Here is a 26,691-nt window from a genome sequence, read left to right as displayed (position 1 = left end):
CCTTTTGAATGTACAAGAGTGTTTTCATTGTTTCTTGATAACGGACCCTGTGCTCTTATGAAAACCTTTATAATCTAGCATTGCGTGGTGAATCGTTAAAATAACAATAAAAAAAAGGATCATGTTGTCCCAGTGCAAGGCCAGAAACATAACGCTTATCACATTTAATCCTTACTCTGCTTCAGAGTCCAAAGTTTAACTGCCACAGCACGCCCACTTGCATTAATTTATGTACAGTATCAAGTGTCCTCATAGGATCGTGAAGTCTGCTCACCTGTCTCTGACATAACCTTCAATTCAGCAAGAAGCCCATGTGTTCACATCTCCGCTCACTGGCCCCGCCCACTGAGGAATGTTCCCAAGATGCCTTCACTTACTGGTGGAAGGGCTGGGAATTCGTACATTCATACGTGACAATAATTCACATGGATAATGTTTTATCTATTTATTTGACTTTCAAGGGATGTAAATTCATCCATCTGCATTAAAATGGACATAGACGTCTCAAGAAAATCTTCGTTGCACTGTGCATGTGTTCCAGTCCATCTAGCAAAAGGGTGTAGCGTAGTCTTAAATTATAAAAAACTGGGCTTGCAAACTTATGACAAAGAACTTCACAGTGTGTGGTTTTTCTTCAGTTTCAATTTGAATTTTATTTATATAGCGTCAATAACAGTACAAATAGTCTCAACACATCTCATTCAACATACAGCTTTTGACACATGACCCCTACTTGCTTCAGCATCAAAGCTGATGCTCGGTCTCTCGAAGGGCAGATGCGACAGTCATTAATGTGGACACTACTCATGGTCATTTTGCACTTTAGTATTGTTGTTTTTTTTTTCTGCGGTTACGCCTCACAGCAAGAAGGTTGTGGGTTCGGGTCCATCAGCCAACTGAAGCTGAAGCCGTATAGTTCAATTTCGATCAGGGATGTCAACCCTATTTATGTCCAGGGACAACATTCAGCCCAATTTGATCTACAGGGGGCCAGCCCTGAAACATAAATAACGTAACATAAAAATTTATGAACAGCCTGAAATTCCTTGAGGAAAGTTTTGGTTCTTTGCTGCCATCCACAGTTCAGTTCTGCATTGCATTGCTGTGTTATGTCCACAGACCCTACCAAAACAATCTGACAGTGGAAAAATTATTATAAGTTACTTACTTTTATTGAAAATTTTCAATTTACTCTTTGCAATTCTCCTGTATGTTATGTTTGACACCCTTGATTTTGTGGGGCGACATCACTGAAGTTGATTCATGTACATCAGTAAATAAAATGCATGTGTCTTTTATTTTTTTTGAAGAGGTAACCTGTGGTACTGTGGTAACCTGTGTTACTGTGTGGTAGTGTAGCTAATCAGCAATAAGAAATAAAAACACCACGTGCAAGTCCTGTAGGTATAGGCGACTGCTTCTTCCTACAGGGGTGTCAAACTCATTTTAGTTCGGGGGCCACATTTTTTTTCCACGTGTTTTAGAAAAATTAGAAAAAACAAGTACAATTTGGGCTCATTGCTGTCCGATGTTTAGTCTTGGGTCTCAGTGTTATGTTCTGTCCTCTTCTCTGACTGAAACAAGAGACAAATTAGGGCTAACAGATATTAACATTGAAAAATTGCAGTCTTCTATGTAATTCTCGCACCCTCTGGATGAGCTGCCATTGCCCCGCGGATCACCTAAGCCCTATACAGACAGTATACGGCATTATAGACCTGCCAGAAAGTGCGTGCAAGCACTTCCTACCTCAGGTGGGGCAATTTACGAGGCAGCCCTGAATGCAGCAATAGCCGTCTTTCAGACGGAGAACTGTCGGGGAAGAGGCGCAGTGGGGTTCTCGTAGTAAGTAACAAAATGTTCCTTGACTATGTTGCACTTTTTTCACACGCGAAATGTCTCAATTGGGATTTAGAAAACAACGTGTCTCGGGAACAGGGCAGTCACATCTCTTTTGGGTCAAAATAAGGTGAAAAACTTAAAGGCACCCCCGTAAAGTTTCATCTGATTTCCTCGTCATCTTCAACTTCACACTACTTACTTACTCTGGGTGAACATGTCATTATATTTGTCGCCGGGGTTATACAAGAAGACACGGATCGACGTGACCGGAATGAAATAACTGTATTTGCTGCGTTCGGTCTTGTCAAAGCAAACGATGGTGAGCGGAGCCGTTAGTTAACGGTTGCGTTCTTCCTGACGTGGTTGGCATGTAGCGCACTAGCCTCGGTAGAAGCTAACGTTTACGTACACTAGCTAAAACATTTTTGGACACTTTAAGAAAAATGCTCAGATATGTGCACAGCGAGTGGATCATCGGTTGTTACCCTCGTTAGTACGACTAACACGACGTCCCATCCTCACTATTGTAAGACAGTGAGGCTGGTAGTTAGTTAGTTAGTTAGTTAGCTTAAGCGGGGAAGTTAACAACCTTATAAATGTAAGCATAATTTATGCTTCTGCGCTAAAGTGAAGTAGGATTAAGCAATAATTCTGACGCATTCTGCACAGTCAGTGATCTGTGTCGCCATTCACCAAAATGTGCCACTGGCCAACAGTGAATTCATCGATTCCCGTGTAATCTTAAGGAAAACCACCCATTCTGTGAAGAATATTTGCGTTTCTAAGGGAGTTCCATGAAGCAAGAGATGCTTTTTGTCAGGACCATAAACAGTTGACTACCACAACTCAGTGAAGGCGAGGTAATGGAATCTAGAGGAAACAGGTTGTGGTGCGGGCAGGACCCATGAGTTCAAACTAATAAGCACTCATGAATACTGAAATAGTGAGAAGTCTGTATTTGCACATTGAATGACGTTGCCACCGCTTGTTTGAAACATTGTTTGAAAGTACGTCCTCCAAATTCATGGGGTGTAGGATGTTTAAGGTACTAATACACAGCAATAGCTGCCTTACTTCATAATACAAGTGTGTACGTAGTAAAACTTAATTCCTGAGTTACTACAGATTTAGACTGACTTTAATGATCCACGAGGGAAATTACTTTGTCACCGTAACTTTGTTGCACATAAAAGTAAACAACAAAAAACACAAGAGAGATTAAACAAATGAGATCACATTAAATAAAAATAAACAATGTCAAAAAAATGTACAGAATTAGTATCAGGCCCATATACAAGTTGGCAAAAACAGTGTCCGAGGTGTTCGGCCATTTGACCAGTTGCATAGCAACAGCAGCAACGAACGTGTCAAATGGTGTCTCCTTGTATTTGTACTTGTGAGGCAGGGATGTAAATTCAAACGGAGCATGTCCGCCCATAGGTTCTCAATCCACGCACAGATGAACTACTATTACTGGATAAATCTATAGTCTATATATAGGCTCCAGCTCCTCCACAACCCTCCATAAGATAAGATAATACTACCATAATAACATAAACAGTTATGGATAATAAAAAAACAAACAAACAAACATATAAATGGATATCAAAAAGCATCCCATTCTTAAAATGTAGTTGAGTCAGAATGAATATGACGTATAAAGTTTTGACCGCCTAATTGAGGATACAACAAAGGTTGTGTTATTTATATTATTTTGAACTATTATAATAATTCTATCATTATTAGTGATCTATTGATATATTGTGATCTTGCTCGTACGAGTTAGTGCAAACAAACAAACAAACAAACAAAACCCTTTCGTTTTTGGACAGGAAAGGCATCGTATGTTGTTTTACCAACAACACTGATGGTCATTACTAGGGATGCACCGATCCGATATTTGTATCGGTACCGGTACCGATATTGAAGAAAATTCTAGATCGGGAATCGGTGATAATGAGCCGATCCATATCGGTAATGGATGTTTAATTCCCATTTGCACTAAACTATATTAAGAGCTGATTGCTATTTATTTTGAAAGGCACTGTGCTCAGCACGAGGCTCAGCGACACATTGACTTCAGAGCTGTTTGCTCATGTGACTGTTTGATAAGATATAACAGGGTAGCAGCGGTTTTGCAGTGAAAAGTGAAGAAATGTTATGACTATCAGCTGGTGACTGAATGTACTTTCGTAGTCATAAATATTTTAGCATGGAAAGTTCCACTGTTAACATCCAGTGGCCAAGAGCTAATCATGGAAACGGCAGAAGGTTGGTGAAGTGAGTCATCGGGTCATTGGATAATTAAACATTTCACAGCTGAAATAATTCAGTCATCTATCAGTCAGTTTAAAGAGATCACAGTTATGGTAACTTATATGGTTGCAGCAATGAGCTAGCAAAACATTTCATAAATTTTCAAATATGGAAGAGTTGTACAATACATAATATATTTTTATTTAAATATATCAAACTGCCAAACGATGGGTGAGAAGTATCTACAGTGAAAATTAGAGATGCCCAAAACTTTTTTTTGTAACCGAAACCGATAATTATCTGCTTCCAAAGGCCGATACTGATAACATACCTGGAGATAAGAAAGACTAATGAACAAACAGTTTTGACTGTTAAAATGAAGATATTTATTGTTCAGATGAAAATCTATTAACAAGCAAACATTTGCTAAAAGATCAAGGTCAAACAAAACTATTTGATATTTCAAATGAACATCACAAAATAAAGGCCTCTAGACCTGAAATACTTAACATCAGGTTTCAAAGTAAATAAGGTGGAAAAAGTGCATTCTACAATTTCTAAAAAATAAATAGTGCACTGACACAAGTTAGAATCAAACATTTCTATGCTAGGTCTATGCTGTTTCTCCCTTCACGTGGTATTTTCTCTAAACATTTATTGCACTCAGCCAGCGAACTGTCTTCCTCGGAAACTTAAAAAAAAACCCCACACTACTGCCGCCATCTTGTATATTTACAAAGGTATGCACGTTTTGGTGCATTCATGTGGTGACGGAAATTCCCCTTCACTGGTTTGCGAGTCGTTTCCCCAAACTTTTTATGTTCATGTTTCTATGATTTAGGCTATGGGTAACATCCAGGGCAATTAGTAAAATACTATGGATAAGACGTTGATATCAGTCAGCTACTACCAAAAATTATGACAGAGTTAACAAGTTGTTTTCCGACATGAGGGAGTGATGCATTTTTTCAGTCAGAAAGTTGTTTTTGTGATCATAATGACGCCACTTGAATGCAGCATTCACTGCAGGTCTCATGTAGTAGAGGGAGCGCCTGATTAAAACGACAACTCACACCACAGTGCTGACAAAAATATATATATGTTATCGGGCCGATAAGTCATGATGTGTGACTTATCGATTGATGTCATGATTTCCTGATAATTTCCTGAAAATTCCACCACAGGTTGCATTTTAATTTTTTGTTGAGCAATAGATGGCAGCATATCCAGAATTCAGTTATTGTAGAAAACAGTATCCTCTCCCACTGAACCACAATCGTCTTTCATGTTTCATTGTACATACAAACAGGGTAATGCTAACTCTTATCTACCAGCCCAAGATGTTTTCAGATCAAAAATATCGATCAACATCTTTACTAACCTACACTTTTTGGCTGTGTAAATGAGTACCATGCCTTTACCGAAAAAGAATTGCCCACCCGTGATGGTTGCCCTGCCTTGTCTTGTGACCGGATGTGGAGAAATTATGTAGCTAACATTTACAGCTTTTTAGCTGTGTCTGGGAAGGTTGAAAATCATCCACATTAAGGAATATAAAAAACAAAAAACAGAGTTGAAATGAAGGCAACTGGACTTGTGGAGTTTCTTTAAGATGTTTCACAGCTCATACAAGTTGCTTCTTCAGTTGACCTCTTCAAAGACTGCTGGGTAGTTGGGGTTTAAATAGTAACATCCATGGGTGTTGCACAATGGAATCTCACATGACTAGGGTCCATTAGTGTAGAGCTACTTACCTGTAGTCGGAGGAATCTTTTGGCTGGACTGGGTCAAGGTCTAGAATAGAAACCTCAAAGAGACACAGATTGTTCCCATTTCATCCCTTTTTGTGCATTTTCTAAATGAATGATTGTGACTCCAGTAGGGGGAATGCCAACTGAACATGGACATTTTGTGATTGAAGAGTTTCTCCCCCGAGCCACGCTTCACAGTCACACAGCCTTTCTAATACAGTGTGCCTTCCCCCAGACACCAACGCCTTTATTGGCAGTCAGGTGTTGTGTGAGTCAGAGCCCTAACTAAACTTAACCATAACACCTAATCATGGCCTGCCAACACGCAATGGCTCATAGTTGCAGGAAGCTACAGCAGCTTGAGAGACACAGAGGCCAGTCCTCTCCAGTGAGAGAAATGAGATATGTGTTTCGTTTACATTTGCAACAACAAAATAATAGTGTGACGTGGGCAAAATTACTCACACCCTGAGTAATTTGTGTCAGTTTCCCACAAATAAACATGAGCATTGACTGCCTCTACCACATTTGTTTTTGTTTTTTGATTTCCTTTACATATTCCTTATGGAGACATTCTTCCAGTTAGGCCATCTTTGTGCTCACACAGCGGTGTATGTACTTGGAGCAGTGGGCTGCCATGTCTGCATGGAGTGGTTTGGGGAATTAGGTGCTTGCCCTCAGCTATGGACATAGGGGACTGTGACTTTACCTATAAATATTTACTTTCAAATTGTATACATATAGATATTCAAAATCAATTTTTTGGCCTGCATCTGTCTCATCACCATCTCTCCGCCCAGCTTACTCTCCCTGTCTATCTTTTTAGCCTCACAGTCTTTCTATTGCAGAGGCTCCCCCCCCCCGACACTCAGGCTTTAATCAGCAGTCAGGTGCTCTGAGAGTCAGAGTCCCAGCTGAAGACCCATGAGAGCCAAGCTCTTCACAACCAAAGCAACTAATGAAGCCCAGCTACCACACAATGGCGTAGCATGCCATGTAGCATGCCATGTAGCATGCTATGTAGCATGCCATGTAGCATGCCATGTGTCTGAGTTGCCATTGCAATAGGCTTCATCAGCTGGAGAAATACAGAGGACTTCAGGTTTCATCTTTTTGGAGGATAACAGATCATCCGTTAGCTTGACCTTTCCTCTCAGCTGTGTCAGTGCCATAATCTCTACGGTATCTTCCACTTCTGATTAGAGATGAACACAGATGGAAATTGGACCCAGTGGAGTATCTATCCATGTGTACCTTCAGTTGGAGTTGTTTCTGCCTTTTGTGCCTTTCAAAAATGATGTATAATGTAAAAGCTGTAGATCAGTTGAACCATAGACAACGTTGCCTTGAGCTATTTTGACATGTCAAATAAACTTACCCATGTGGAAGGTTTATGATTGTAATATAGAATATGTTGATTATGTTTTTAACATTTCATGTGGCGGTTTTTTGTTTTTTAGAATTAGTTTTCGGTGAGAGCGATGCCATAATGAGTCAGAGTGATCCCTGTCTGTGGACGCAGCTTCTTCAGGGTAGCCAGTCCCCATGTGACCGCTACAAGCATGCCTGCTGCAGCTATGGCAGCAATGTCTATATCCTTGGAGGCAGAGAGAACAGCTGTCTGAGGGACTTCTGGAAGTACAGCGTAGGTAAGAGCCTCCTCCCCGGATCAATTTATTTAAGTGCCAAATATATGTAAAGGACAAAATGACGTACTTCAGTTGGAAGCAGAATATTTTGATCCTCTCTGGATGGCTGCTGGCAGAACAGACGACTGTTGGACTCTGTTTAAAAGGGTACAAACATGAAGACGTAGGAGTCTTCCAAGAAACTTATGAAATATAAAGAAACAATCAAATCTGAGGACAAATTCTACACAACACTGCTAGCTCTCCAAAGTTCCAGGCTCTTGTTCAGACTGTAGCACCCTATAATGTAATAATTTCTTCAAAATGTAATAACGCCTGAAAATGTAATCGAATTTGCACTTAACTCGATCAAAAATGTAATAAAACCCAATAATGTAATAACTTCACCAATAATGTAATAAAATATCCTGACTGATATTGTAATAACATTTTCACCAGCATCAATACCTTCAGATTTGTGTAGGACACCAGGAAAGGAAACCTTTTCTTTGAACCTTGAGACATTGCATACTCACTCACTAAGTGATCATATAAAGGGAGAAAGTTTCAATGTTGCTTGACATATTTTCAGCTAGCTCCACTGAAAGAGATCCTGACCGTGTTTTCCCTTGCAGGCCCTCTAGTGGCCAGAGTGCCAGCGTCCGAGATTAATTGAAATATCAAAAGCATAATTTTTCTAACAAAACTCGTGGCTGTATAATGGAATATCTGATATACAGTCCCCTCCAAAAGTATTGGAACAGCAAGGCAAATTCCCTTGTTTTTGTTTCTCACTGAAGACATTTGGGTTTAAGATCAACAGATGAGTATGAGACAAGAGTTCAGAGTGTCAGCTTTTATTTCCTGGTATTTATCTAGATGTGTTAAACAGATACATCTCAGTTTATGTTATTTCAATATCAGTCAGGATATTTCATTACATTATTGGTGAAGTTATTATTGTTATTATTATACATTATTGGGTTTTATTGCATTTTTGATTGAGTTAAGTGCAAATTTGATTACATTTTCAGGCGTTATTACATTTTGAGGAAATTATTACATTACAGGGTGCTACACAGACACAGTACATAACAAAACATATAGACACATTTCCTGAGATCCAAAACAATATTTCATTATTTAGGTGGGATGAACCTAACAGCAGCATCGTGATATTTTACAAATACAGACTTGAGACGACAAACTCACCTCTTCTTTGTGCCTCTTCCTCTCCAATGAAGAAAAGACGATCTGTGTTAGAGAGCTAGCTAGTGTCGTTCATCATTCTGAGAACTTGTAAAGGGCTCAACAGTGCAAGTGTTTCACTCACATTAAGGAGCAGGTATGCCAATAAAAAGCTGTGCTTCCCATGCATACATTTATTTGTTGCAGTCTGCAGTCTTGTGAAGTTGCTCTGTCTCTCTCTCTGTCACTCTGTCACAAACACACTGACATACTTAGTCTGGACTTTGTGAATATGCCATTTAAGTTAACTCTGATAAATTAATAAATTAAGCACAAGTATGTACAAATTAGTGCAAAGAAGGTACTATTTACAAGATATACGTGTATAAAGTCAAAATCCTAATGCTAAAAAAATATACAAAATAAAACACATTGTTTTTATTGCAGCAGTGGAAAAAATGTAGCAGCAGTGGTAAAGTGAAAACGTGTACACGTGTATTGCACAAGGTTTTTATAATAGACAGATAAGACATAATTGCAGTATGACAGCTGTTCCATTCCAGTATCTGGTGAACACCAACACAGTATGGTAGTAATCAGGTGAACACCTGAACTAAATCTTATTTAACAAGGAAAGTATAAAACTCACTGTCCTCTTGCAATAGACCAGCTGGATGGCAAAAGCAGTGCTAGTAGTACCTCAAAAGTAACTGCAATCACAAACTGTTAAATATGCCAGAGTTGAAAAGAAAAGTTTTCAATGAGTAAAGGAAGGTTTCAATTCTGACTGAACTGGCAGAGGAGTACAGTGAGTGTCAGCTTGTGTCCTTCCTTAAAATTACAGAGAAGCAGTTCAGGAGAACAAGGTCAAGCAGCAGACATTGGGCAGAGGGATGAGAATATCCCTTTACTGACCAGGATCACCCTGGAAATAGTGAAATCAGAGAAACTGATACTTTTGCAGTGGTCTCTAATTTTTTCCAGAGCTGCATACAGCCGGTCAGTTTTCTATGCCATTAATTCTTTAACTCTGGCACTGGATGTTTGCAGACTGCGTCCAGATAAATGATGAATAACATTTTGACTTATTTAGACTCAAAAGAAAATAATGACACTTGATCCTACCACCTTTTGCAGTATGCAGGCTGTGGTGGCAATGCAAAGGTTTTTTATTACTACATGGCAAACATAAATTCCTTGTGGGATTCAAAACAACAGTGACATTAGCATTGTCACGTACGGTACATTGAATTATACCATTTAATGTATAGAGATCATGTGTGACATTCAGCAGCTTCAAGCAGTGTGATTCTCAGGCAAATATAAATTTAATATTTGTGTTACATTTTTTAGTGTGTGACGAATGGACGGAGTTGAACTACAAAAGTGAATATGCACCAGAAGGACTGGAAGAACATTCTATGGTGGCTTATAAGGTACAAACCCATTATGAAGAATTGATGTGTTTGCATTCGTACTCTCACGAAGCATATGTAATATTTTAACATGTAACACACTGTCTATATGACTGATGATTACTGTTGTGTGTTTAATGGCATTGACCTTTTCAGGGATTCCTGTATGTGTTTGGAGGCATGTTGGATTCTGCTTATACTCACTGCAGATGTGCCCTTTGGGTATTTGACATGGGTAAGATTCACTGTTGAGGAGCATGCATGGTGCAACTTACATTCACAGTCAACTGTCAAGCTTTAGAGCATTCTCTGGCTTAACAGATAGAACTTGTTGTTGCATGTTGATTCTAGACAATAAATTTGACTTGACTTGACTAGTCCCACACCGCCGGTCCCCTGTGAAACGATTCAGTACTGTAGATCACAACTGTGTCTGAAATGGAATCGTTTAGAAACAGTTACTAACAACATGAGAAAATGCAGATTATTTGATGAAATATAAGTCAAATGAATGAAGTGTGACAAGAATGAGTAGCTACTCGCGTTTCCTGGATCTGCGACATAACAATAGGACCTGCTTCCTGCTTTAAAGATTCCACAACTTGTCGACTCCTGTGTTTCCTCATTTGGTTGGCCAGGCCCTCTTTCTGTTCCGACGCAGCTTTAATTCTCTCTTGTGTACTGCCTTTTAAAGCCTTACCTGTATTCCCCATTACCATAGTTGGTTTTAAAAATCAATTGTATTTAGGATTTCACTTCATTCCAACAGTTTATTTCAACCCCTCTGCAGTCAGTCCATTTATTTAACATCAATATATTATTATACAGATTTTTTTTATCATTCATTATTTATTTATCTATTAACTTAAGCTGTGATTTACTTTCATTTTCATGTGTAATGTCTGTTTCAGAAAAGGAGAAGTGGGTGCATCACCAGGGAAAAAGAATCTCTCCTAAGGTACAGTTTTGTCTTAGAGGCTTAGCTTCTATTTTAAATTGAAATTCAAACACAAATAAATGACATGACTGCTATAGCACTTATACCTAGATAACATCAAACTAATTGAAAGCGTAAGAGCAAGAAATGGTTTACAAGTAATTATTCATAATTATTCAGTAGTTGCAGAGGACATATACCTACTGAGTGACAACATTATGAATTTAAATCTAAATTTTGAATAAATTAGCAAATTAATAATTACTTTATTGAATAGCATATTATTATTTTTTTCTTTTTTTTGTCAAGATGTGAGGCTCCTCTTCAGGTTGTCACATTAGGCCGTATACCATGTAACTGGTACTTAGCACCCAATTCAATGTTGAAATTATACGTGGACGTGTTTGGGCTCCATTTAATCCCAATAAGAAAGATAGATAGACTTGAAACAACTGTAAAGTAATCCAAGTTTAGCTTTAGGTTACTGCTGTACGATTGATTACAATTGATTCTAGGCATTTGTGCGTCTGTGTGTATAGACCAAAATGCCGAGCAACAGAAAAGGACACAGTGCTGTGGTGATTGGCTCTGTCATGCTGATGTACGGAGGTTTTGTAGACATAAAAGGATCCTCGCAGGACTTTTGGAGTTTGGATTTTGGTGAGCTCAAAAATGCCTTTTTTCCCCCCATATAATTCCCATCTATCAAAAATGGTCAAGGTGAAAAACCACAAAATTACCCTTCTTTTTCACTTACTATTATTTTTCAACCAAATATTGTTCCATTTGAGTTTTTACAGTATTTGAGACCAATGATGAAAAAGGGGATTTAGTCGTGAAGTTCAGCAAATTTACCTTTGACAGTCTTTTGAATTGTCTGAGAAGGATTTCTGCAGAATGGGAAACACTTGACATTCGTCTGCACACACAAAGCAAGAAATACTAGCCGATTGAGGTTAATATCATCATTATCATAAGCAGCCCGTCAGAGGGTCTAATCTGGCCCGCAGGATGAATTTGGAAAAATTACATTGAAGACATTTACTGTAATTTTTTGAATAAAAGTGCTATTCCTGTGCTGTTCACACAGTTTCAGTAAGAGTTGTGGATGTAACACAACAGAGAGAGTTGAGATCTAGAACAATACAGAAATTTCACTTATTTTTCTTATGAAATGTTCAGTTGTTCATTCTGTGTTTTGTAATAGTGAGGGTTATTAAACTTAAATGTGTAAACTTGTAAATGTGCTTCTTTGTACTAAAACAAAGGGAAACATTACCAGTATATGTTAATATCCTATTGTGTTACTGGTCCAGCCCCCTTGTAATCAAATTGGGAGGAATGTGGCCCCTGACCTACTACTACTGGATACTCATGCATGTTTGTGTATGTATGACAGATACCATGGTTTGGTGTCTGTTGAGTGAATCTCCACAGGGCTCATTAGGCCCAGGCCCTAGACACAGTCACTCAGCCGTGGCCTACCAGGGCTGCATGTACCTCTTTGGTGGCTTGAAAGGCTTGCGAGAGCAGAGAGACTTCTGGATGTGGAATACCAACAGCCATACATGGAGTTCCCTTAAAAACAAGTAAGTTACAACTTATCTCTTAGTAACTTAACTCTCTGAACTCTGAACACAACTTACTACCTTATGAACTGATATCAATCATGATGGACTGGTAGATCGCGAAGGCAGTGCAGGTAGATCACATGCCATTGCACCTCCAGAACAAACTGCAACACAGATGTTCTTTTTTTTATTGCAACATGCCCTCAGTTCAGCGGCACACATGCGCAGCCATTCAGATCAACAACAACAACTCAAGACTACCCTCTTTCTTAAAGGGACAGTGCTATTTTGTAAAGGTGCAGTCCAACAACTTTCTAGCTCTACTGTATCTACTTCCTAGAGCCAGCTAACACAGGATGTGTCATTTTATTTTCGTTATTAATTATGACCGAAGAATAATTCTGCCTTAAATAGCATGCATTTTAGTTGCATATAAGTCGGAATGAGTATTTCAAAAACTGCTGATCTACTGGGATTTTCACGCACAACCATTTCTAGGGTTTACAGAGAATGGTCTGAAAAGGAGAAAATATCCAGTGAGCAGCAGTTGTGTGGATGAAAATGCTTGGTTGATGTGAGAGGTCAGAGGAGAATGAGCAGACTGGTTCATGATGATAGAAAGGCAACAGTAACTCCTGTCAGCTAAGAACAGGAAATTGAGACTACAGTTCACACAGGCTTACCAAAATTGCACAATAGAAGATTGAAAAAATGTTGCCTGGTCTGACGAGTCTCGATTTCAGCTGGGACATTCAGATGGCAGGGTCAGAATTTGGTGTAAATAACATGAAAGCATGGATCCATCCTGTCTTGTGTCATTGGTTCAGGCTGGTGGTGGTGGTGTGATGGTGTGAGGGATATTTTCTTGGCACACTTTGGGGCCCTTAGTACAAACTGAGCATGGTTTATATGCCACAGTCTACCAGGACAATGCACCATGTAACAAAGCTCATATCATCTCCAACTGGTTTCTTGAACATGACAATGAGTTCACTGTACTCCAATGGCCTCCACAGTCACAAGGTTTCAATGCAATAGAGGAACTTTTGGGACGTGATGGAATGGGAGATTCACATCATAGATGTGCAGCTGACAAATCTGCAGCCACTCCGTGATGCTATCATGTCAATATGAACCAAAACCTCTGAGGAATGTTTCCAACACCTTGTTGAAACTATGCCAGTATGAATACTTACATAAGTGTGCAGAGTAAAGGTTTCAGTTGTAGTCTCAGCAATTCATGGGACAAGTCCAATGATTACATCACTTTTACAGGTGACATGTTCAATATAACAAGAGGTCAGTGCACATGGTAGTCATTGTTTTATGTGTTTGTTCCTTTTAACACCACCTGTTGATTTTCCTCAGGTCTGGTCCTCCCAGACTGATGGGCCATTCAGCTCTGGTCTACAGAGACAGTATGCTGCTATTCGGGGGAGGCGAGAGCCAGACCTTTCCAAAGAGCTGTCTATGGAGGTACAACTTCATCACTCAAACCTGGAGCGTGGTAACCACACTCCAAGGCTCCAAACCCCCAAAAAAGATTCACCACTGCTGCGCTGGGCTGGGACCCAGCTACAAGACCAACACCAGCAGTCCCAGCTCAGAAAACCAAACCAGGTTGCTGGGTGGGAAGCCTAAGCCCTTTAACAACAAGTGCTTCCCTGCACCACTCGCTTTTCTGGGGTCAGAGGGCGCTATAGAGTTGGAAACTTTCAGTCTAGACAAGACCTACCAAAGCACTTCTTCAGAACTTGATAAGCACAAAGAGGACTTGATGGGGAAAGATGCGCAGTCTTTAGGAAGCTGCTTGACCTTTGAGAACAGAGCTTTCAAGAAGCAGTATAGCTGCATAGAGGATGACCAGCTTGACCAGGAGGACGGTGATATAGAGCAGCATCTGCCTGATACGCTGCTGGTGATTGGAGGAAGACCTTGCAACCGTCACAGTCCGATCTCCATATGGCAAATGACTTTGACTGACTCCTAATGTGCACTCTGAAGGTCAACCATAAGAAAGCAGTGTTATTTATGTGAATATTTTACTGTCATTCTGTGACAAATATTGTTTTTATAATTGTATATGTGCTGTTCAGAATTTATGTATTTACCACAAATTTCTAGTGTGGCATGACTCACTTCTTATCAGAATATGAGTGAACTCAGCGACACAGGATAAAGTGGATAGATGTGGTGTTGTTTCTCTTCTCTCTATCACTCCATAAGGGACTCCAGACCAACATTCCCCACCTACAGCATCTTTGTGGATGTTGGAAGTTTGGGCCAGAGACACAGAATCATGTTTAATATTTGTTCTCATCAAGACATCAAGAAAAGCAATAAAACTACCATTTGTTAATATAGGTATATTATATATTTATATATATATATATATATATATATATATATATATATATATATATATATATATATATATATAAGTAGCAGTGTGATCATGTGAAACATCCAGTATGTATACTGTAATATGTACAAATGAACAAATCCCGGTCCTATTGACTCAAAGTCATTTTTCTTTTTGCTTTGTTAAACATCTTTGTGACCGTCTTCTTAATCTGGTTAAGAAATGTTGCTTTATTATTCTACAAACTGACCACAAGAGATAATGACAACACCACCCGAACTTCAACCTTATGTTGACACAAGAGGGCACCAGAGTACAACATTTCCTAGCCAACAGGATTACTCTCATCAACATTACCTAGGATATCTCGTCTTTGATTCGTACCATCCAGTACATATTTATTTGAAAGCACAAAAGCAAATATGAACACAGACGTCGACTGCATTGAGCCCTTCACATGCACATGCTTGACATGGACATACCATGACACTTTAAAAAAAAAAAAAAAAAACACTATTCTTGATTAATGCCCTTAAGCTTTTGTTAATTCCACTTGATTCCACACAACCCAAATTCAGACAGCAACTTGCTCTACACCTGAAAAGCCAACATATAACAATAGTGGTCTCATGCCACGTCCATATAAGTAAAGCTAGCACCGGTAGTGCTCTTTGTTTCATGTGTCACACTCTTCAAGCTAATGATTAAGATCCCTTTTGTTTCCCATATTTGGTGGTTAAGGGCTGTCATCTGCTGCACTTTGTATATTTTCACTCAAACCACATTGTGTTGTCCTGCCAGAAACACTGACGTGTTTTCCACAGCTGAAAACAGTCCCAAACAAAAACTGCAAAATTACAAAGAGCCCTCTTCATACGGTTTGTATTTGTGAACTATTTTAAAGAATGACATCTTGAATAGTAATTAATTAGCTTGCAAACGACAACCACAGAAAAGGCGAAGTCAGAAAAGGGAAGTCGAAGTATTGTGCGACAAAGTGACCACCACAGATTGGATATTTTTTTTCTCTTGCTCTCCTTTGACTTTAAATTAAAGCCCAGTGGTTATGAACAATGTTTGGTTTAACACCACGCAGATTGCTACTTGTGAAGAGGCTAATATCATAAATATTGCAGCTTAAACTATATTCCCAACTTGCACATAACTAACAACAACTCCTGACTGTACTATAAGTGTAGTGGAAAATGAGACAGCCTGTTAGGAAGTTAGGAATATAATGTAAATCTGTAGCTGCAGCTAGCCGGGCCCGCCAGACTCATTACACCTGATCGCTTCTTTTGACCATCTTATATATGGTACATTAATGATCGCACACATTCATACTGTATGTCGTTCTTACACAGAGCTGATGTTGAAGTATAGAGTTGAATACAAGTGCATAATACTGACCGACTGACTTACTAACAGGGGCTTGGATCACCACCACTGCATTTCTATCCAGTTTATGGGTGAGTTATACTCATCACAGCTTTATAATCACATCAGTGCTGTGCAGTGTAACACAGCCCGACACATATTTTTCCCTTTCGTACGATTTCATTCGAGAAATTCATGGGCCCTTTGATAGGCTAAAGGGGATTAAGTCTGGCCTTGGCTGGGTCACTCAAGGACAGTGAGAGACTTGTTTCAAAGCCGCTGGAGCATGCTGTCCTGTCCGTCATCCCTGCCTCAGATCGCTACGCTCTCTAGCATGTTTTCTTCAAGGACCTCTCCGTATTTGGCTGCCTTCATTCTCCCTACGGTTCTGACCAGTCTGAGATTCACTGTCACATGATGCTGTTGCTTGCAGAAATACCCTGTCCCAAGTGTCTTCTCTGGCCTGAAAATCTTTTTCATGACAGGCTCTGGTGAACCCTAAGGGTTCTTCGTCAGTTTGGTGGATTTGTTTCTTCTTCTTTGACAATTAAACACCATTAATTAGCATAAATCTGGCCAAAGCCATGGGTCTAAACGTGTGTTTACATAAAGGCGTTTTGATTGAATTCATTAATTCATTCATTCATCCATTTATTGTGTGTAATCCATTTGTCCTACGGAGGGTCTTGAGGGAGCTGGAGCATCTATCTATCTATCTATCTATCTATCTATCTATCTATCTATCTATCTATCTATCTATCTATCTATCTATCTATCTATCTATCGTGTGTGTAATGAGATATTTCTATCGGTAGGTGGCACTGTTTGAGCAATTTCCAGTGACTGCTGAAAGGGTCGTGTTCGGGCTTCCTTATTTGACACGTTTTCCTTGGTAATTCTGTGTGATCTAAGTGTGATCTTCAAGTTGTGACAGGAAGCTGTGAGGAGGCTCTGTCAGAATCACACAATCAACTTCTAAGAGCTTGCACTGTACAGCATGGCGACTAAACCAGGATCTAGTCTAGTTAGAGTCACGCCTGTCACACTGCACTACAAGTCAAATAACGCGAGCTTTTTTTTTTTTTTTTTTACAAGTCAATACATACACACACACACACACACACACCTTATGCAACCTCTGTGGGACTTGCCTGTTACCATAATAAAACCTTGTTCCATCAGTGGAGTCGTGGGTGTGGAGACGTAGTAGTCTTAATAATCCCCCGCGTCCAGTTGGTGGAAATCCCCACGTGGTTTCGACTCCTATATAAAAACTTTGGGTGTGTGGAGCCCCTGTTGTCCTGATTGAAAAGAGAGAAAGGGGTCTCACTGAGCAGCATCTTGCAAGGACGCACGGGAGCTCGTCATCTGCACCGGACACGGCACCCAGGCGCATACACAAAAGACACGGGACTTACCGAGCGCTGTTGTTGTCCCTGGGGCTGCAGAGGTTCTCTCTTTTTTTGGGAGTTTCTGCATGTTCGCTCGGGAGAAAGCGGACTGAACTCCTTTGGGGAACGCCGAGGGGGTTTCTTGTTTAGTTTTAGTGTTGAGGCGCCGTGCTCGTCCTCTTTTGTTTTGGTAGATTACGCGTCTGACCCGTTCGTTGTGTGACAGAAGCGCGTCAACGATCAAAACTCTCGAGTTCCTAGAAATCAGAGAGAGCTTATATTTTGTGCAGAGAAAAAAATTGCCGGACAACAAACGGAATGCAAAAATGACTAGATTAAACTAGTGTCGTAGCACAGTCGCACTCTTATGTTTGAGGAATACAACTGTTTCAGTGTCATCTGAGGATTGCTTGAGGTGTCTTACTTTTGGGAACACCTCTGGATGTTCTCCCGGAACGTGCAAATTCGTAGGCTAAATTAAAAGTTACATTTCAAGCGGCGTGCTTATTTAATAGTTCATTTCTTCTGGACTGCAACTTAACGTTTATAAAAATGAGTTTGTACACTCTGGCATTGTCCTGTTTAGTTGCGTGCGTTCTCTCCGTGCGCTCCAGCTCACCGACCGGGAAAGAGACGCAGAGCGCGTCCCAGGAGTCGTGCGCATCCTGCGGACTCAGGGCGCCGGATCAGTCGGAGCGGCTGAACATAGACTTCTTGGAGGCGGTGAAGAGGCACATACTGAACAGGCTGCAGATGAGAGACAGACCCAACATCACCCATCCCATCCCGAAGGCTGCGATGGTCACAGCGCTGCGGAGGCTGCACGCCGGCAAAGTGCGAGAGGACGGCCGGGTAGAGATCCCCAGCTTTGACGGGCAGGCTGCTTTCAACAACGAGGTTCAAGCGGAGACCTCTGAGATCATCAGCTTCGCGGAATCAGGTAATAATCAATAATTCATCGCACATGTCTAAATCGACCTCTTGGTGAACTCACCTTTTAGGCCTACGAGTTAATATCTAAAAATCGTTCTCATTTATGGATTTCATTTCATTTTGAAATAATATCCTGAACTACGGCTTGGTCGCAGAGAAGGAATATCCAGAACGACATTGACACTGCATCCATAAACTACCTGGGCTGTTAGATTTTCATCGTGTTTATCATCTTATTACATCACAGTGCAGACCTTCCCATCTGATGTTAAATCCAGTTTTATCAAAACGAAATGAAACTAAAGGAAAAGTCCTTAAATTACCCCCATGTGTTGTCTAGGGGATAAAAAGAACCTCTGAATCCAATTTCATCACTAAAGCGGTGCTCACACTCAATACTCCAATGTATAAAGCCCTCTTTTAAATACAGACAAAGTCTTTCAATTGGCCATTTATCCCCTCCTCTAAGAATGTGTATCTAACTAATTCTCAGAAGTCCAAAGAGAACACCCTTTCCTCTCTCTTTCCCTCACACACACACACACACACACACACACACACACACACTCTACACAAGTTCTCACAAACACACACACACCTAAAATCATATGCGCTTGACAGAATCCAATAATTGTCAGTTACAGCTGTGAGAACCGCGTCTTTGACACAAACTGTTAGTTTAACGAAAAAGAAAACATGGAATTAAAGAGACCAAAATAGGATGTCTTAAACACGCACACGGGCACACACACCATCATGTCTTTTCCCATTGGCCCTGCTGGTACAATTAGCCTGAATAGACTGCTAGGTCCTGCCTTCCAATGGGAATGATCTGAGCACCCTCATGACAAGGGAACAAAAGCCAGGCAATTATTATAAGAGCACTATGTGTTCCTGCTGAACACAACATGTCAACGATAAGAAGAAGGGGGGGAAAAAAAACGGGAAAACAAAAGAAATTGCTCAGAATAATGCATGAGATATTTGATTCTGTGGAGAGTTGGGGTGGGGGGGTGTGGGGGTGTGGAGGGGGTTACGGTGTGGGATGATATTGCTTGTGTGTGTGTATTTCAGTTCTTAAAGAATGTTTTTGTAGTTCTAAAAGTTTGCTGGGCTTCTTTGCTTCTTCTCATTCTGCTACTTTGTTTGTTTCCCCGTTCTATTCTTCCACACACCTTTGAGCTTTTGTGTGGCATTGTAGCACAGAGCTGGCTTGGGTCCCTGGTCCCTGGACCCCGTCTTCCCCTTGGCCAGCTGGCACTTGCTCCTCAGATCGGATGCTGCCAGCCGGGGCATGGCTCAGTGGCAAGGTCTCCAGAAAGCTCTGAAGCCAGGGGCGCGTTGCCTCTAAGCATGAGGGAGCCTCAATTGTTGTCTCAGGACAAGGCGGGTTGGGGGGTGAGGTTGGCATATGCTGTGCGAGCAGCGTGCCAGCAAATGGATGTGCATAGGCGTTTAATTGCTTTGTGTATGCGTGGAATGGGTGGTCAGCCTGTGTCCTCTGCTTCCCCTCAGCACAGGGCGAGCTGCGGCTTCTTATCTCCGGTTGCTGTAGTGCGCAGGTAAGAGGCCTGCCAAGCGGCCCCGATCAGGTGAGGGAGGTGATGCCAATCTCCCTTCTCCCCTGACATGCTCCCGTGGGTGCTTGTTGAGGGATTCGGTGTCCCGTATTCATGGGAGCGGAGCAGGGAACGCAGGCAGGGAAGAGGGGAGAGCGAAAGAGAGAAGGGTCCCTGGAGAAGTTTCGATCAGTGATTCTAGATTGCTTGCTGTTGCTGTTAGGACCAGGTGAACTAAGGTCCAAGACTCAGAATTAGGACTTCATTATGGGAGGTCATTAACTCCAGCCCGGGTCCATCAGAGCATCAGGTTAGCAGGTTTACGCCAGGACGCAACTCTTTCGTGAGGAGCTGTCATTCACGGTTACTCCTGGACCTGTGCCAGACATTTTCCACCTTCAATCACAAGGGCATGTTTCAGTCAGTGGGTCTGGCCGCTACTGTATAGCTTGTGATCCTATAAATGATTTAACCAATTTTCTGCAGGGAAGCTTTCTCACCAGCTCCGGTGTCGGAGTGGCTTTAACTCGCATTAGAGTCTCAACCCTCCATCTTCTCCACCTCCGTACCAACATTTCCTCAATCCATGAGGAATTCCTGGAGAGCCGAGTCTCCGTCCTCTCCGCGCGCCCTCGTCCTTCCGCGCCGTGTGGTCTTGTCGACAGCAGCTTTGAGTAATGTGTTCTGGAGCGCTCTGCCTGCTTCCACGGCCTCTTCCCTGACGCGGTGGCGCAGGTGGAGACACGCTGGAGTAGCTCTTTATCCACCCAAGCCCACCCAGGTGTCCTGCCTGCTGATAATCACATTGCAACGTTTCCATTGGGGTCAGGCGAGGCGTGTCCAGGCCAGCTCAAAATTGTAAGCCTGAATGAAAAGAACAATTCCTTCTTTGGAAAAGACCTCAGTTGAAATAACTGTTGCGGCACGGTGATATTGTCAGGTTTGGGATCGGTGTTGACAGAAATTAGCGATTCTCATTAAATCGTCAAAGTAGCAGTCCTTAGCTCTCATGTTCAGAGGTAAGTTCTCTGAAACCTTGACCACGACAGCCTTATGACTGTAACTGGTAAACTCCTATAGAGGATCATGTGACGTGAGTGAGAGCCGGGAAGCAGCGACTAAAGTGAACATGAGGCGAGACCTTGTTCGTCAAAATCCATCTCCTGGCTGCATTTCTGTTTCTGCTGTGCATTCTCTGAATGCCATGACGTGTATTCATGGTTTTATATATTTGTTGCAAATCATTATATCTGCTACACGTGTTTCTTAAATAGCTTCCAAGTTGGGCGGAGAGCCAAAGTGATTAGTCAGTTAATTAAACAGCTGATGGAAAAAACAAAATCACTCACCGGCTAATGGTTTTCACGCCTTTTCAAAACAGTAGGCCACACACATCATAATAACAACTTTACTTGTCCCTAGCCAACTAAAGCAAACTCCAAATATTTTGGTGGCTAATGCTTTCACGCCCTTTCAAAACAGTATTCCAGACATATCATACTCACAACCTTGCTCGTCTCTAGTCAAGGACAAGCAAAACGCTAAATCTTTCGGTGGTGAAATGGTAAGACAAGACAATTCCATCAGATCATCCTCTGGGATTTAATAAACCAATTAAAGGCGGATTCGCCTGTAATGAAATAAAAATTTAGTCACGGCCCTACTACAAATGATGACAAGCAGCTGCTGGATATAATGATATTTGCAGACTGTTGTGCGTCACAATGAAAAGCAGCCATTTGTGGGCAAGACTAACGGCGCATAATTACTTTTGACAGAAAGCATGAAGGGGGAAGAAGTCGTCGTGTAAAAAGTCATGACCAATGTGTCTGATGAAGCAAACGGAGCTCCTCACAGAGTCCTGATCAGTTTTATTATGTGATTTGCTCCCTGCCTGTTTATTACACTGTCACCCCACGCTCTCTGCACTGCCTCCTTTTTCAGAGCTGTCGAGGCACGTAAGAACGCATGGCGCTGAATGAGGTGAGGTTAGTTACTTGTAGCCCTGAGGGGCCTTTGCAAGAGCTGCTGTTCAGCTGATTCCTTTATGTTGCTCCCTCCGGATGGATCTTGGCCTGTGCTCACTTAGCGCTGTGACGCTTAACCATCAGGCTTCGGTATGAGACTGCGGATATTTGATGTATAGCTTTATGTGAGGATGGGCTCGTGTCTGTGCATGGACGGATGCAGATCTGTGTGTGTGTGTGTGAAGTGCTTCGGCTCCCAGCTGACATGCTACAGAGTGGAGAGCTGGTCTGAACAGGTCCTTGTGTGAATGTAAAGCTGCGGTTTACAGGAGGAAGAGGCGTGAGGCGCCTTAAAGAGGGGGCCCGTCTTTGGTGGCCACCTGTTGACACCGACACACACTAATCAGTCGGCAAACAAAGTAATTTAGCTGCTTTCAAAGGCGCTGCTCTGCCTGAGCACATTGTACCAAATCTCCTGAAATAGAAACCTTTCAAGTTACCTCGGGGTAATTTGGAAGACATCATTAGGCTTCTGAAAAAAAAGAGGGAAAAAAAGGAGAAAAAAATACTGCCAGGGAGAGCCCAGTGCCGCCTTTAGACACCCGGGATCTCTTCATTGTGCTGCTGTAGAAAGTGGCTAGTGTCATGTAAATGGCTTTTATTTTTGCTTCATCACGGTTTTTGCTGGTAACCCATGTGTTTCAATGACGGGCTGGAGCGCGGCTGTCTCCCAGTGCCTTACTGGGGTCTTTGTGCTGTCACTCTGAGGGTGCTCCCACTGGAAAGAGTTGGAAAGGGGTGGGGTAGCGCGGGGGGTGGGGTTCGGGTTGGGCACTAACAGTGAACTCAGTGAACCCCCTGCGGGCCTTGGCCATGTCCACCATCCTCCCACCTTTCCACTTGCTTCCTCCTTCACTTAGTCTTCTTCATCTCTTTTCTCCTCCCATCTTTCTCTCCCTCTTTTTGGCCTTGTCACGTACAAAGCTGGACCTAAAGCCAACTGGGCCTGATCCCAGAACTGGCCCGTCACAGCTGGCCTATCAGGAGCTGCCACAGAGGTCACCTGACACAGTGATTGAGGGCGAAAAGAGAAAAACAGATCTAAAGAAGACAAAGCGGTGCCGGTCTTGGGGTTCTTTCTGCTCTCCGTGAGAGTATATATTTGTGTGTACACATGTTTGTGTGTGTTTGGATGTGCAATGAAGGGAGTCTACGGCCCTTTCTCTGGAAATCACAGAAGCACTTTTGATTTCGGGACAAGGTGCACCGTTTGGAACTTCGACAGAGCTTTCAGCCAAATGTCATGGCCTTCTGCATTCAATGCTGTTTGCTCTGTTGTCATGGAGATCGGCACGTGACCTGTGATAACTGGTAGTGAACCCTATCTTTTTCGGACCAGATGTGACATCATGTTACTGATATTTCATATGTCTGGCATGTGATCGCCCCGTGAGCAGTTTTCGTCTAAGCAAACTCCTTCTGCTGACGAACAAGACAACTAAAAGTTCCCAACAGTGTACTTTACATTCAGCCAGACACTTCTTCTCAACGTCAGTCATGAGTCTTCAAGCTCAGTACAAGCACGTACTGGCAATAAATTGACTATAAATGATTTTCGTCCTCTTTGTACTACTCGAATAAATTGCACTGAGCTTTCCAACAATCTATATGTATGTTCTACATATGTATTGTAAAATAATGCTTGATAATAAGCCAATTCTTTGTTTTCACTCTCTCCAACAGATACGCAGACACCCTCCAAATCCAGTATGTACTTCCTTGTCTCTAACGAGGGGAACCAGAACCTGTATGTGTCCCAGGCCAACCTGTGGCTGTATCTCCGCGTGCTGCCTGCCGGTCCTGAGAAGGGCGTCCGGAGGAAGGTGACTGTCAAGATACATTACCTGGAAAATGGGGCTTCAAGCGGTGCGGAAGGGAGCCCAGGCGGCGGCGGTGGGGGAGGAACGGGCCGCTGGTCCTTCGTGGAGAAGCGGGTGGATCTGAAACGCAGTGGCTGGCATACTTTCCCCCTTTCTGAGGCGGTGCGGGCGGTGTTCGGAAAAGGTGGCCGGAGGCAGGACTTGGAGATCCACTGTGAGGGCTGTGAGACAGCCGGCGTGGCTCCGGTGCTGGTGGACCCAGGCGATCCATCCCACCGGCCGTTCTTAGTGGTCCGCGCGCGGCAGGTGGATGGGAAGCACCGCATCCGAAAGCGGGGGCTGGAGTGCGACGGCACCAGCGGGGGCTTATGCTGCCGGCAGCAGTTTTACATAGACTTCCGTCTTATTGGCTGGAACGACTGGATCATTGCACCAGCTGGTTATTATGGTAACTACTGTGAGGGCAGCTGCCCGGCCTACATGGCCGGTGTGCCAATCTCGGCCTCATCCTTCCACACCGCAGTAGTCAACCAGTACCGCATGAGAGGGATGAGCCCAGGCTCGGTCAACTCCTGCTGCATCCCCACCAAGCTCAGTACTATGTCCATGCTCTACTTTGATGATGAGTACAACATCGTCAAAAGGGATGTGCCCAACATGATCGTGGAGGAGTGTGGCTGCGCTTGAGTCTACACTGACCATTCACTATCTGAACTTGGAACAGTCAGAAAGGCCTTTTTGTACAAACAGGACGTTATTGTACGGTACACATATACAATATATCTATAACTACTGTATGTGCAAGCAACACACACACTGGTCAAATCTAGCAAACGCAAGTATCAGTGTTGTGTCCGTGTGTGCATGTGTTGGCGCGAGTGTGTGTATTTATCAGACTGAGTGACATGCTTGCTGTTCGAGTTCTGTCCATTTGGCAACGACTGGTCAGCGATGGGATGAGAAGGGAATGACTATCACCAAATGATACTTTTCTCTAGTTTGCCATTTCTAGTCAAAAAATAATGGCCCGTCATCTCCTCTTGAATGAAGATAAAAAGCGCTTAGGAACGTGTCAGAATCAGCCAATGACATCATTGGCGCCACTGCCCACACTCTCAACCCTGCTTCTCCAACACTCTTAAGTACTTTAAGCACATGACAGACTTTCGTTTTTATAAAGCACTGACAATTCATCAGCTTATACAATTCAGAACACCAGCACTTCCCTTCTATGCAGACAGATACAGTCTGACTGTCCTTTCTGGTGGAATTAGACCGGCAGCGCTTAATGCCTTGCAGGATTATAGCCTCTACCGCGGTGCAGTGGCAAAAGAAAGTCCTCCACAGAGTTGCCAGCGCCACCGCTGCTGTTGTTGTCACTCATGTTGTTCACTCCGGGCCTCAACATCAACTTCCTGCCTGTCAAGCGTTCCGCAGGCCCTGCTACCATGACAACCAGGTGAAGATAGATCTCATAAGTGCACTTCACTTGTGCACTGGGAGTGACAGAGAGTGAACTGCTTCCTCCTTCCCCCCAAGGCTCAGTAGAAGTGGGCCCGCGGACACGGAGACTCTAGTTTCGGCCCAGTGGGTCGCCACAGTGCAGTGCAGCACTTGCAGAGACTGAAATGCACGCCCTGAATAGCACTTGTATAAAGAAATGCCTTCCAAGGGGTACTGAGTGTCCTGTCCTATTGCTAAATAAGTGCCACATGAGCTATGCAATGTATAGTAACCTATACCCATACTCAATACGCTCTATTAGACTTAATTTTCTTTCCCCCTTTTCTCGTTCACTCTCTTTCCTCGTTTCTCACTTCAGTCCTCAATTCTTTATCAATACTTGAAATGTAATCTTTCGCTTCCTTTCCAAAGCGAATGATTGTTGTGACGTTTGCACTGAAAAGTTGCGGGATTAGCGAAACAAAAACTGCCATTGAAATGTTATTTTTATAGAAGTAAATTGAATTTTGTTTCAGATGTATTTTACCTAATTAATGGAACCAAAGAGGCCAAGATTTTAGCTATTGTACTGAGATGGCGAGGCCATTGAATTACTGTACAATACTGTTTTTAAACATTTGCAAACGGCCTACCACTGTATCAGGGTACGATATGATATATGATCTTCATTTCTTATCTCTATTTTCATTCTCTGTTTTGTACAATAAGCATCACTTCATTTTTCATCTTTAATTCTATTTTTTTCAGTTTTCTATTTAATAAGAAAGTTATTTTTAGTTTGTGTCTAAGAATCATTTAGTCGAATAAATGTCATCTGTACAGTTTATGTAAAATAAAATGTTTTCTTAAATATTTTGTAACTAAATTCTTCTCTGTGTCATGTTCTTGAGACTGTGTTTTTCTTCTGCTGGGAAACTGGGTTGGGCCTTTATTTGAATCTGTTGGGGTTTTTTCTTCCTCTTCAGCTGGAAGGTGCTTTGGGCAGATACTCACCTAAACAATAGGGTGGGGTGGAAATAGCTGGGTACTGCAAGAAAAACATGTGCACACTACAGTATTCGTCTATACTGGTTGAAACATAAAACACCTCTCTCCTGTCATCTGTCAGGATTGAGTGTCTCCCATAAGCTGTAGCTGTAGAACAGTAATTACAACTATGATTAACAGCTT

At 42.1% G+C, this 26,691-nt stretch overlaps 2 protein-coding genes across 2 annotated transcripts; both read left to right on the top strand.

Moving 5' to 3' along the window:
- The first annotated feature begins 1,731 nt into the window (after positions 1-1,731).
- Positions 1,732-14,782, top strand: si:dkey-3d4.3 (ras guanine nucleotide exchange factor F). Its single transcript, XM_047601982.1, has 8 exons — positions 1,732-1,845; positions 7,310-7,498; positions 10,019-10,101; positions 10,237-10,315; positions 10,992-11,038; positions 11,557-11,677; positions 12,417-12,606; positions 13,957-14,782. The coding sequence occupies exons 2-8, from the start codon at positions 7,339-7,341 to the stop codon at positions 14,576-14,578; spliced, it is 1,302 nt and encodes a 433-aa protein (XP_047457938.1). The 5' UTR covers positions 1,732-1,845; positions 7,310-7,338; the 3' UTR covers positions 14,579-14,782.
- A 2,356-nt stretch (positions 14,783-17,138) lies between these two features.
- On the top strand, positions 17,139-26,386 carry inhbb (inhibin subunit beta B). Its single transcript, XM_047601963.1, has 2 exons — positions 17,139-18,658; positions 23,921-26,386. The coding sequence occupies exons 1-2, from the start codon at positions 18,271-18,273 to the stop codon at positions 24,742-24,744; spliced, it is 1,212 nt and encodes a 403-aa protein (XP_047457919.1). The 5' UTR covers positions 17,139-18,270; the 3' UTR covers positions 24,745-26,386.
- Positions 26,387-26,691: the final 305 nt, after the last annotated feature.

Source organism: Mugil cephalus, chromosome 12, assembly GCF_022458985.1.
Source record: "Mugil cephalus isolate CIBA_MC_2020 chromosome 12, CIBA_Mcephalus_1.1, whole genome shotgun sequence".
Taxonomy (NCBI): Eukaryota; Metazoa; Chordata; class Actinopteri; order Mugiliformes; family Mugilidae; genus Mugil; species Mugil cephalus.
Note: the sequence above shows the minus strand (reverse complement) of the source record. Positions and strands in the feature narration are given on the sequence as shown.